Here is a 13,861-nt window from a genome sequence, read left to right on the forward strand (position 1 = left end):
ACCTGTATTTCTTCCTGCAAATTCAGAAAAAGTTTTGACTTGCTTCATCTACAATGTCAATAATCACATCTTACACTTTTATTGTTTATTAGTTTTCTTGGTGGTGTGTAGTACCATCGGCACACATTTGGACCAAGAGCAACAAAAAAAAATACAATGCCCCTTTTCTCACTTCTACCTTAGTCTCTCCGTAGCTAGCACATGCAAAATACTAATACGACAGGGGCCACGTGCTTCCATCTTCTCTCTTCTTTCCTTTTTGCAAGAAATGGAGCAAGTATTGAGAAAACTGTTTAGATATTATTTTCCATCAAAATTGGAAAGATTTCAATTTGTGACAATAGCCTTGATTTTGTTGGCATTTTTTAGAAAACGTTTTAACTTCTTTCGATTATTGTTTAGTCATGGCTTTGGACCACTTGACACTTAGTTTTAATGAATTGAATTGGTGATGTGTAGTGCCAATAAGCATGCACTCCGACAGCAAGCGACTAAATAAAACACCCTTCCTCAAGCCATTCGCTTAGTGATTTTGAACTAGGATGGGCGAAAGACAAATAATTAGACAATTCCACTCACTTTCATCTGCTCCCTTCTTCCATCTTTTCAGAAATAGCGCAAAATTGAGGAAAAAACTTTTGATTTTTTTTCCAAAAAAATAAAGTTTTGATTAAAAATATATAGAGAGAGAAAACATTGTGACAAAACTTGCAAGGATATTTTTGGCAAAATTTTATTAAAAAAGTTTGATTTCTTTCGTCTGTTGTTTATCTCAAATGGAGCTAGAAATGAGTGGATAGCAGCCACACACTACTAGAAACCAAAATTTCCCTAGGTGCCAAGCAAATTTTTTTAGGTACCATGAAGACTCAAAAGGAAATGCAAAATTTCTTGTCGGTTTGGTCAACTCGTAGGAAAATTGCAATTTCCTTGTGTGTTTATGCGGGACTTACAGGGAAATTGAATAACAAGATAATTGACTATGATTTCAAGTGGAACTCACAACGTAGCATTAAAAAATTACCTTAATATCCTAAAGTATTTCATAGGCCTCAAGATTACACGATTTATATTGAGTAATAATTTGAATTTTTATATATATGTGGTATTATTTAGACTTTAAATATGTTTCTACCTATTTATCAAAATTACATGAACTACATGTGTTGTAAAAATGATCTTTAAATTACAAACAAACATAAATGCAAGTAGATTCACACATTTCAATACCACATACAAATTCTGAATGAAAAAAATCGAATATTTGTATACTTTATGCTCTAGTTTCCTTAGTCACATAGTTTATTAAATTTAATAATACCCAAATTTTCTCTAAAATTCTGAAATTTGGTCGGGTACAAAAAGTTATCCTTATATCAACCCCAAAAAGTTTCACCAACAAATCCAAATTGAGATAATGATTTGCTTCATTTGGTGTTCATTTCACAGCACATGTTTATAATTAACTCTCTTCTCTCTACCAAAATTAAAGGTGATCAATAGCTAACTTTTTTAAAAAAAAACTTTAATATAACCTAGAGTTTAATTAACTTAATTATATTTTTTATGTAACAATATATTTTTTGAGAATTTAAATGTGTTTATACCTATTTAATAGAATTATTTTATATTTGAACTACGCATGTCATAAAATTGATGTTTAAATTATAAGACATAAAAATTTGATCGGGGATCAAAATATGTCCTTAAACATCCCCGAAAAAATTTCACCAAGAAATTCGAATTGAGGTAATTGTTTGCTTCATCCCTATCGGTTCGTGGCACACATGAAAATTCTTGTTTTGTTTCCTGTAGTGTGTACATGTGTGTTGAACATTTTATAGTCTGTGTGTTTGGAAAATAAAGCGTACACATACAAAGAACGTGACACCTACTTTAATTCGATTAACGTACAAGACAAAAGCTATGGTTAGCATTTTTGCACATATAGGTAGGCAAAAGGTTAAGAAAAAGCATGAGAGACGACGATTGAACAAGGAATACAAGTGAAGCCTGAAAGCAACAGAAAATAAAGTTCCAATAAACTCGTTAAAAAGATTTGGAACCTAGCTAATCCTAAAGTAGCAACACAGTGGTGCTGACTCTTGGACACTCATTTGCCGGCAGGAATAGTGGGGGCTAAACTGCAAATGACCTAAAACCCTTTTCCAGCCAGCCCACATGCTTGTTATCATTTATCAACGGCTAGAAGCCAAAATAGGAAGGTAACGATGACATTCAATGCGGATGATAATAAGGTGAGAACAGCACCTGCATCCCTATTTCGTTTTCAATTCTCCAGCCGCCATCGCGAGGGGCGAGTCGCGTCAGAGAGAATCATCCGACGCGCGTGGCCGGCCGGGTGAGCAGCCGCCGATCCAGGGGGCCGTCGCGCTGGTCGACGTCATTAGGGAAAAGCTTCTCTCGACGGCGGCGTCGCTATCCACCGAGCGCGCAGGTATATCTTGCTGGCTTTGTTCCCCAGCCGCCTCTATAGTCGTCGTCTTCCTCCAATCGGCTAGGGCTGGTAGTAGAGAGATCGAGCGAGCTAGAGAGAGAGTATGTGCTGTGCCCCTGCGTCGAGGTGTAGGTTCAATTCGTCTTTGCGGCGAGAGGCAGAGATATAGAAAAGAGAGAGACAAAGAGAAAGGGGGAGAATCTAGGTTTTCGATTCGCATCGCGGTTACCTACGACGAGACGACGTCCTGGGCGGTCGTCGTATACTCTCTGCAAGAAACGGAAGAGGTCTCTCTCGCCGGTGTGTGTGTCACACGTGTATCAGTGCGTGCGTGTGCGTTAGTTGTGTGTTGTACTGTCCTTGCATGGTTCCATAGCTTTCGCCATCCAGTTCATGGTGAATCATGATTTCTTGCCCCCATGGCGGCAGGGAATTCTTCGATGGCCGGCACGGACAGCATGGGGCTGGGGCCGTGGCGCGAGCTCTTCCGGGGCCGCGACATCTACGACGTGATCGGCAAAGCCGTCCTCGTCGCCGCGACCGACTCGCCGCAGGAGTTCCGGCGCCGGCGCGACGGCATCGTGGAGCAGATCTACACGGCGCCGGCGGCCATCGTCCCGACCCTGCAGGGGAGGTCCGCGGGCGAGGTCAGCGGCGGCACCGCGCTGCAGGTGTCAGATAAGGGAAGCAAAGTGGCGAGCTGCACGGTCGTAGCGCCTCCGGAGGAGCCTGAGGACAAGAATGACGAAGAGGGCATGTCTGATCAGAACGGTAATGGCCACGGTGACAATACCAATGCCTCCAGCGAGCTTGAGATGGACTGGCTGCAGACGCTCGCTGATGAGGTGGACGAAGAAACCCAGGAGATCGACGAGGTTCTACGCATCAAGGAAATCCTCCTGAATCACCATGAGCAGGTAATTAACAAACCCAAGAACCATCCAGTTAACCCTTGTTTCAATCATGTCTTCTTTCGTTGCATTTTTAAAAAGCATACGTGTTTTTCTGTAATGTTGCAGTCTGCCAGCATCTTGTTCGATTCACTGAGGAGGCTGCAGCTGATGCAGCTCACTGCGGATAAAATCAAGGTACGTATAGCTAGGAAGATGAAGCTGCCTTACTTGGACTTGTATTATTGTTACAGTGTATTATTTGGTTCGTTGCTCTTTGTGGATTGATGATTTGTTTTGGCTCTTGCAGAGTACTGAGATTGGGGATGCTGTTGCTGCACTAAGCAAGCACAAGTTACATAAAATCAGGACGCTTGTGCGTGAACTCATCAAGTAAGATCATTACCTCAACCATTACTCCATAGCAACGAATATCATAGACATGTAGCTTAAAATGTCGTTGCTATTAGTTAGCATGGTCTTTGAAAGAATGTGCCAGCATACTAGCTAATTAACAATTACTCCCTCGGTTTGTGTATTGAGCACATTTTGGTTGGCCATGGGATTGGAGTGTATGGAGCACATAGTGAGCCCTTGATAAATTCACTTAAGAAACTATGCTGTTTCTCATTTAGATCCTATATATTCCATGAGCCGGTATTGTGTACTGAACTTCCTGATGCCTTCCTTCTTGAGCTGCAGGGGCTGGAAAGCTGTGCTCGATGAATGGATTGCTGCTACAAAGGCTACAGAGGATGGTGATCCAAGTGAGTGTTATTCTTGCATGTCTTAGTACTTGATCATTTTCTTCATCAAGGCTCAGCTTAGCAGTGGCGGATCCAAGATCAAAGATTAGGGGGGCTCATCTTCCCCTTCTTCTTCCTCCTTCCTCCCTTTCCCTTCTTCTTCCTCCTTTTTCTTCTTCTTCTCTTCACCTATGGCTAAAATTTGTAGGGGGGCTTTTTTTTGGGGGAGGGAGGGGGGGGGGGGGGGGGGGGGCTCCAGCCCCCACGTTGGATCCGCCCCTGCTGCTTAGCTAAATGAAATAACTGAATCTGTAGACAAATCTCTGGATATATCAAATCCATTGGCCGCTGAAGATGAAGGGCTTGCTATTCCACCCATGGACGTTGGAGCATTATTTCTTGTCAGCCACGCTACTGCAATGCAAAATGTCTCTGAGGTACTAACATATACATCTCCAACTGTTGCGAAAACAGCTTTTCTTTTTTTCAAAAAAGTGTTGCTTTTCCAAAGTGTTGCAAACACAGCTTTATTTTCTTAAAAAAATAAGTGTTGCAAACACATTTCTTCTTTTCTCCATTAATGGACTTGCGCTTAAACAACAATCTAACCTTTTAAGATTTGATGTGCTTATTTCTTTGATCGTCATGGCACAAAGTTCCTCCAAGGCATGGATGACGATGGGATAGGTGAGTCTGCTTTCTATTGAGATATTACCTTTTACAAAGTATTTATTGGCTTTCACCCAAAATGGACCGTTATTTTGACACTGATAAATGATATTGCAGTGACCAACGTGGGCACTGACAAAGGTGGCAACTATGGGAGCAACAGCAAGCATTATGGTGCGAAGCCATCAAACACTGTGCCACGGAGCAAAGATCCGATTATAGTACAAACCTTACCAGTGACACAAGGGTCACCACTTGACAAAAGGAATCCACAGAAGCTACCAGCAAGACAAGGGACACCATCGAAGAACACAAACCCACCACAGAAGCTGCTCGATGCTGCTGGAAATTCGTTAATGAGGCAACAAGGTCAGCAATCAGATTTACCAGCAAGACAAGAACCGGCGTTGCAGAAAACAAACATACAAAAACCACAGGACCAAGGATCACAAGTTCCTCAAGTCCCTCGCATACGTATCAAAATTAAGCACTCTAGCGCTGGATATGCACCAAGGAGGATCTCTGAAATAAAAACTCTTGAGAAGAAACCCTGTGAGAATCTAGGCACAGTTACTGTTGCAAGAAATCCTCCAATTATTGTTGCTGCGAGAGATCTGCCATCAGGCCAAGTCACAGTGAGTTTACTTTTTGCTATATTGATATGTGTGTGTGTGTGTGTGTACAGGCTGCTATAATGAGATGTTCAATTATATAGTTGAAGCTTTACTGACGGTTTGCTCTATGCTTACTTGGCTCAAGAAAATGGCGGTGCCGACAGAATCATCTGTAGGATCCAAGGTAGGGACAGAGAAGAAGAAGGCCCAATTAACTTATATGAATCTAGATGAGACGAAGCGCAAGCTTCGTGGAGCTTACCAGGAAGCAGAAAATGGTGAGTCCCTTCTCACTTATAACCGTTCTTGTTATTGCCTGTGACATTGATATTAGCAAATATACTTTTTTTTTCTTCTAGCAAAAAAGAAACGTGCAATCCAAGTTATGGAGCTGTGTGACATACCAAAGTCAAATGACATCGAAGGGACACAATCGACCACGTCAACGAACCCCATCAGCAGGACGATTCCTTTGACGAAGTCAATGAATCACATTAGCCGGACCCCTTCAGTAAAGCAAAAAGGTCACATCAGCAGGAGTTGGGAACATGATGGATGCAAATGATCAGTGTTTACTATCAGTATTTGTTTTGCCAAATCTAGACTAACAAACAGGTTAACGATATGGCATTGCAAACTGCATATCCCTCGCTCAAGTGGCAAGGGATTACATAAATTCTGCCATAAACTTGTTATGCAATCATTTTGAGATGTATCAATTGGGGAGCTAGCTGACCTGTAGTTCAATCTGTATTATTTGCTAGAAGATCAAGCATAACGTGGATGTACATCTTTTTGATGATATAAATGCAGAAAATATATCAATTAATCTGATACAGCTTCATCTTTGTGACATCTTTATATCCCATTAAATGATAGATATGTTGTTGCCATGTAATTGTAGTACATCAAATTTCCGAACTTAAAAAGTGAACAAAATAGAACATGTAATAGTTAGCTAGGTTGTTTTTGCTACTCAAAGGATCTACATGCATGTATTGTAACATATATTCTATCATCTCATGTCCACAACTCCACATTCCACTCTCCAGTATCCTCCTTGTCCACAATAGTACGGATATCCATCGGATATATGTCCATGCAGTATATATCTATATCGATCTCACATCTATGGTGCGGCGACTTGACAATTAACTATGTTATTTCATACTCTATATATGCATATCACTCTAAGAACTACAGGAACTAACATATGCTGATGATCTCATCCTTATATTGCTACATGTGTCTGCGGCCTCTCAGAAAATAGTGTCCCCTTCCCAAAAAAGGATATGCGTATGAACTATGCCAAGCAGAACTGTTATCCCAAGTAGCTAGTCAACTTGATTATATGAACAAGAGTAGTACAATGGCAAACAAAATTTCTACAATAAAAGAAGCTCCAAAAGGTTAGCACAGGTACATTTTCCTAATTTTAATTTATCAATGATTTTTGCCCAAAAGGGTCAGCTGATCATATATATGTTCATGCTAAATTTCAATATTATTAAATTTTTGAAACTATAAAGTGACTAAGAATATTTGGGGCCTTATTCTCCAGATGATAGTTCGATGTAGCAAATACAATCATGGACTGACCGTTAGTCGGTAACATAGATATATGTACCAACTAATGGTCGCTCTGCAGAACAAGAATCACCAGCCAGAAGCTGCACATACTCTGTCGCCAACTAATGACCGCATGCCAGAAGCTTTGCCGACAGTTCATTGGCACTTACTCTGTTGCCAATTTCGTATTGTTGTGTAGTGGTAGCATCAACGATAACTTTGTCTACTTAATTTGGCTTGCCGATTTGTGCCAACAAATTTTATTGTTCAACCTTTTTCTTTTAAATTGGAGTGGTAACTTTATTAAATAGATCAGTTGCCCAATCAATCATAATTCGCACGCACCTGCACATGCACACGCGCCACTTTTAAGTTTTGGGCCCTGCATGCATAAAATTTAAATTTGAGGTACCATTTGAATTTATCTAGTTAGACCTTTTTTTACCAAGATAATTAGGCACTTTTCTTTTATATATAATGAACTATAACTTTTTTTGTCAACTAGGACTTCTAAAGATAAAGTGAGTTACGTTGAAACATATAGTTAATTTTTAACATACTGATGAGTTTACAGTCTATGTTAAAAATAGCTACAAGTCCATGATACTATTTGATTTACATTATCAAATATCCCATTTGGAAGTTCAAATTAAACTGTTTTTGAATCATTTTCGAGAAAATGAGAAATGAAGATATGGAGACAGAAATCATAAGAAATGGTATGGAAATGGTATAGCATATTTTGCTCGAATTTACATGGAACTTCAGTCTTTAATCATCAAGGGGCATATATATGGCCCTATGCTAGTCACACAGTACACTTAGCACATGCTTAATCATATCATTGTACATTTATATGAAATATGGTTGTGTTGAATGAATTGTAAGTTGCACATGTAGCTTGAGAGAAATTTTGTGGGACATATAATTAATAGTCATGCTTAATTGAATGCTCAAACCTAACGAATAAAATTATGATTCTATGGTCAGTTTTCCTGGTCGTTTATATTGGTTCCTATTGTTTTTATTTCAGTAGTTTTGACCTTAGTTTCATTTCCCTTGTCGTTTCTGAGGAAGAAATTGCGGTTAGTATTGGCAATTTTCGATCATGTCTGGTCGTTTTCACACCCTAATGTGCAGTAGCATTGTATTGACCATATTCCTTTGATGTCTGTTATCCACGTAGAAATGTTATTGGAGCAAGGAACTATAGCTCCAGAGACCAGAGGTACTTCTTGATCATTATACCAATAAAACCCTTTGAAAAGCTGGATCTTTCCTGAGGAGAATATAATGTAGCTTTTATGTTGCTCACGATATCTTATACATTGCATGTTGCAGTACGAGAAGGCCATCGCGTCCATCCTGCGTAACCATGGTCGAATATATAACGATCCCTGCAGGAAGTACGATATACACCGTGGGCATGATTGGTTTGCTGTTGAGCTAAGCCTGGCTCGTATCTGGGAGCCAAGCTCCCGCTAGCCAGGCTAAACAGATGCAACCAAGGTTTGATTGGTTGCTTGTATTCATCCAGCCAAGCTATGAACAAAAGTTGTTTGGTTGCCCGCATGAGAAAGTGCCGCATGAGATAAACTTTAAAATTAAGTACTACAGTGATGTTTATTTTGTTTAAATTTATTTTAATAGCTCTTATTTTACCCTATTAGACCTTAATCATCTTTGAAAACACTAATATCACTTAATATAAGTTAATCACCTGCTTAACATCATCATTAGTGGGAGATCACCTTCACCCACCGAGCTAGGCCATAGGTCGAGTCAGGATCGGTGGTACATTTTGCATGCGTCGGGCCAGGCTGAAATGAGTCGCAACCAAAATAGCATAGATTGCATCCAAGCAGCCTCCTGGCTCAGCCTTGGCACATGCAACCAATCAGCCCCCACATTTCTTGAGAAACTTGGGGGACACTGTGCAAGACTGTATGGGCCGCATCTTGCAGAGATGCCCTTTGGCTTTTGGCTGCCCCATCGCTGAAGGTTGTAGGCTATTAGCCGTGAGGGTGCTTTTCTGCTGTAATGCACCACATAAAGCAAATGCTACAAATATGCTATAAAAGCAATCTGGACTTCTGGAAGTCGCCAAACATTTTTAAACTGCACACCTATAGATAATGATACTTTCTACATTCGCACAAAAATTGAGATTTCTGAATTCTATTTAGTTTTGCAAATACAAAATAATTACAAATGGACTACACTAAAAATTTCATTTTTGGGAATATAAAATCACCTATCTTTTTTAAAAAAATAAGAATGTTACTACTTCTAGATTGCTTTCTGTGTATTGTGCACCATTTGCATTCTGCAACATGAGGTGCTCATGGTAAGATTCCCCATGGACACAACCACATCGGTTTGTAAAGGATGGGCTGGACGGTCGAATCTGTGAACCGGGCTGGTGTGCACGCAGGCAGGACATACTGGCCGAAGTGAACAAGACCCTAAGACTGAAAACGGCGGAGACCCAACACGAGCAAACTTGTTCATGGCCATGCCGCTCCCTCGCGACGACACACACACACTAATAAAATGCCCGCTGGCCACCAGTCCACCACCTCGATGCTATCGATCAGGCCGGCACGCCCCGGCCAAATCAGCCCCAGCAATGGCGAGCTCCTCGCTGCTCCCCTACGCCTTCCTCGGGCTGCTCCTGCTGCAGTCCTCGTCCACCTGCAGCGCCCGCGCAGCGGAGGAGACGGCGGTGCTGACGCTGGACGCAGGCAACTTCTCGGAGGTGGTCGCCCCGCACCAGTTCATCGTCGTCAATTTCTACGCACCCTGGTAAATTTGTTGTACCATGCTTACACAAATCCCGAATGAGTTTTCAATCTCGAAAAAAAAAATCATACGGAATGGCCTTCTATTGAGTATTGGCCACATGTATTTGATCTTTATAATCGACAGGTGTTACTGGAGCAAGAAACTAGCCCCAGAGGTAACTTTTAGCCATAAAATTCTCTGACATTCCGAATCCTTCCTGAGGAGAATGTATAACGCATGTATTGCTCATGATCCTGTCCGTATGTCATGCTGCAGTACGAGAAGGCCGCGTCCATCCTGCGCAATCATGACCCGCCGATCGTTCTCGCTAAGATTGACGCCAGCGGCAAGAACAATAAGGATCACAGAGAGAAGTGCCACGTTCTTGGGTACCCAACTATCAAGTTCTTCAGGAACAAAGGGAGGACTGTGCAAGAATATGTAGGTGCGAGGGATGCAGAGAGCATAGTGCAATATCTGAAGAAACAATTGGGTTCAGACTCTACTAAAATTAGGTCGGCAGAGGATGCTGCGAGTTCGAGCACTGATGACAATGACAAGGGCAAGGTTATTGTAAGTTCTGTTAGATTAAATGGGCCAGTGGCCTATTAATTCAATTAAATCTCAAGGTCCATTCACATGATAGTTACATTTATAATAAAACCATCTTGGAAGTTGAGAGGATCCCTAACCAACTTATAACCAACTTATAAGGTGGAGCCATGCTACGCCTATTGAGAAGTTGAGGAAGGGATAACAGGATGTCACACGCGTGCGCTCGCTCACCTCGCCGAGCCCCGCCGGATGCGATCCAAAAGGTTTCTGGTGCCTATAAGAGAGAGATGCTCCTTCTCAGTCTTCCGCGCACAATACACCAGCCAACGAACTCTCTCCACTGTTGCGTTGGAAGAGCAGGTTCCGAAGCTGTGCCCTTACACGAGACCTTTGATCGACTACATCAAATAGGCTCAACTACCAATGTCAGGTAACGGCGTATTCGGTTCCTCCGGAACTGGCCCCGCCTCAAGGTACTTCCTCGTGAACTTTCTGATTTCAGTCCTTGTGTTCCATAGTTTCCATTGCATGTTTTATTTTCGTTGCTATAGACACAAAGTTTCATGCTACTGTATGGCTATCGTTTATGTCATGTTTTATTTAATATTTGAAATTAAAATAAATTGTAAAATGCCTCTAATTCCAACTAGTTGTTGTGGTCCACTCCACCGCATCCCAAGCGCACTGCCCTCCTTAGACGGTTTCTACTCTTCCATTTTGGCGTATTTACTACTCCCCTCAAATTTTTAGTTGACTCTGTCTGCTCTAAGGCATAGTTCTCAAATGATGCAATATAATGTCCTCTGTTTGCCGTTTATCATGACTTTATTTGTGGAGGATCAAGGGTCATTAGTAATTACTCCCATTTTAAATTTTACTGACCTTGACATTTCACCTGTTTGTGTTCATGTAGGATGGTACATTGGAATCATATCATGAGTCCGATCCAATTCCAGACCATAGCATAGATCATAGATGGTAGGCTACTTTATGACGGTTGTTCACATGCAGTGAACGTATGCCCTCTAGTTCATTTTCTATAGTCAGCTTGTCAGGCAGCAGTTTATATGAAAGAAGCTTGATAAGCGCTAACAATCATATGGGTCAATAGTATTTCTTTGAGAGAATTCCCTATTTGACACTCGTATAATGAGTGGTTTCTTTCTTGGCCCCTAAAATTTTTTTTCCTTCTTTATTTGACACTAACTTGAACTTCCTCATTTGACACTCCCGTTCGTTCCATCAGTTAACTTGTCCCATTTGACACTGGGTGAACGGTAACCTGTGGATACCTCTCCCTATTTTACTAAAGAAAACGATATCCAAATCACCTCTAAAATTCATGAAACTTTTTGTAGTTATATAAAAGATAGAGATAAACCCATTTTATAACAAAAACATATATATTATTTTAAAATCTTGAAACTAAAATTCAACAAAATACGCTACTTTTAAATATTATGTGAATTTTTAGAGCATAAAAATACTTTCCAAAAATTACGTAAAAATACCCAATATCACTACAACATGATGAAGAATTTATAAATTATTATCCATAATAATTTCCACAAATAAATATTAAGTTATTTAGCAAAAATTATTTTTTAGACAACTTAAAATTTTTATTTGCGACTTGTGAAATAGATGGTAGGGTACTTTATGACGGTTGTTCACATGCAGTGAACATATGCCCTCTAGTTCATTTTCTATAGCAAGCCTGCCAGGCAGCAGTTTATATGAAAGAAGCTTGATAAGTGCTAACAATCATATGGGTCAATAGTATTTCTTTGAGAGAATTCTCTATTTGACACTCGTATAATGAGTGGTTTCTTTCTTGGCCCTTAAAATTTTTTCATTCCTTACTTGACACTGACTTGAAATTTGGTTCCTCATTTGACACTCCCGTTTGATCTGTCAGTTAACTCCGGTGAACAGTAACATGTGGATACTTCCACCCTATTTTACTAAATAAAACGATATCCAAATCATCTCAAAAATTCATGAAACTTTTTTAGTTATATAAAAGATAGAGATAAACAAATATATACAAAAAAACATATATATCATTTAAAATCTTAAAATTAAAATTCATCAAAATATGCTACTTTTAAAGATTATGTGAATTTTTAGAGCATAAAAAACTTTGCAAAAATTAGTAAAATACCCAATATCACTACAACATGATGAAGTAATTTATAAATTATTATCCATAATAATTTACATAGATAAACATTAATTTATTTAACAAAAATTATTTTTTAAACAACTTAAAAAATTTATTTGCGACTTGTCAAATATAATAATTTATAAATTGCATAAATGTGCGACTAGAATATTGGGTATTAATATGTATTTTTTGGAAAGTATTTTTATGATCTAAAAATCACATAATATTTAAAAGTAGCATATTTTTGTGAATTTTATTTTTAATATTTTAAATGATATATGTGTGTTTTTGTGTAAAATAAGTTCATCTCTATATTTTATATCATTACAAAAAAATTCATGAATTTTAGAGGTGATTTGGATGTCGTTTTGTTTAGTAAAATTGGGTGGAAATATCCACGAGTTACTGTTCACCCGAGTTAAGTGACAGAACAAATAATAGTATCGAATGCGGAACCAAAGTTCAAATCAGTGTCAAATAAGGAAGGAAAAAATTTTGAAAGCCAAGAAAGGAACCACTTATTATATGAGAGTTAAATAGGAAATTCTCTCTATTTCTTTATTTGCAGGATTTTGATAGATGCACTAGAAAAGTTTGTTAGAGCTTGTGTTTGCCCAACGACCTATGACTGTTATCCTAGCAATAAATATCTCCTCGAATACTTCAAGAGTGCCACTATCGAAGTAAGATTCAGATATTCACATAATCACATAGGAGTATCAGATTTATTATTTATATAATCGCTTCTATCCTACTAAAGGAATGATCCTCGATTTCTTTACCATGTACCCATATTTGATTGTTTAACATAAAGTGTTTATGTTTATTTTTTCAGAACATACAGATATGTGTACTTCTAGGATCTTTCATCCTTTCTTAAGGTCGACTGCATTTTGGTGTGCTATTGCTCCCCTCAAATTTTAGTTGTCTCACGAACTGCTCATCGGAAACTTGTCGGACGGGCAATCCTTTTCCTGATTTTCAATGGTACTAGAACTAAGGACTTTAAGGGATCAGTTTTTATGATGCTGCAAAGGAACATTGTGAGAAGAATACGAGTCCTTTTTTCCCCGGTGGATCAGGTTTATTAGGATAAAAAAAACTTGGACTATTTTACCACGTAACTTTTGTATGATTATTGACCTACCTAATCGCTTCCCGGTGCAATTGCCCAAATTGTAGGAAAAATAAATTAAGACAAAAAAGAAACCAAAACGACTCCAGTGGGGATCGAACCTAGAATCTCTAGTTCCGTAGACCAGCGCCTTATCCATTTGGCCATAGAGTCAACTGTGCATTTAATGACTATCGATTAATTAATTTTTAACTGTTAACGATAGCCACCTCATATAAAAACCTATTAGAACCTGTAGCTTTTCGTTAATTTCTTAGAAGTTGTTCGGCATTTT

General features: G+C 39.3%; 1 protein-coding gene across 1 annotated transcript; it reads left to right on the forward strand.

The window, feature by feature from the left end:
• The first annotated feature begins 9,575 nt into the window (after nt 1-9,575).
• LOC117854477 (protein disulfide isomerase-like 1-2) lies at nt 9,576-11,267 on the forward strand. The gene is made up of 4 exons (XM_034736681.1): nt 9,576-9,751; nt 9,875-9,905; nt 10,007-10,303; nt 11,199-11,267. The coding sequence occupies exons 1-4, from the start codon at nt 9,576-9,578 to the stop codon at nt 11,265-11,267; spliced, it is 573 nt and encodes a 190-aa protein (XP_034592572.1).
• The last annotated feature ends 2,594 nt before the right edge of the window (nt 11,268-13,861 follow it).

The sequence above is a fragment of the Setaria viridis genome, chromosome 5 (genome assembly GCF_005286985.2).
Source record: "Setaria viridis chromosome 5, Setaria_viridis_v4.0, whole genome shotgun sequence".
NCBI classification, from domain to species: Eukaryota; Viridiplantae; Streptophyta; class Magnoliopsida; order Poales; family Poaceae; genus Setaria; species Setaria viridis.

What these genes read in the sequence shown, in the direction of transcription:
- LOC117854477 (XM_034736681.1), top strand. Translation starts at nt 9,576, where the DNA reads ATGGCGAGCTCCTCGCTGCTCCCCTACGCCTTCCTCGGGCTGCTCCTG. An exon ending in GTCAATTTCTACGCACCCTG is followed by an intron (nt 9,752 to 9,874) that starts GTAAATTTGTTG and finishes TATAATCGACAG; the next exon opens with GTGTTACTGGAGCAAGAAAC. An exon ending in GCAAGAAACTAGCCCCAGAG is followed by an intron (nt 9,906 to 10,006) that starts GTAACTTTTAGC and finishes GTCATGCTGCAG; the next exon opens with TACGAGAAGGCCGCGTCCAT.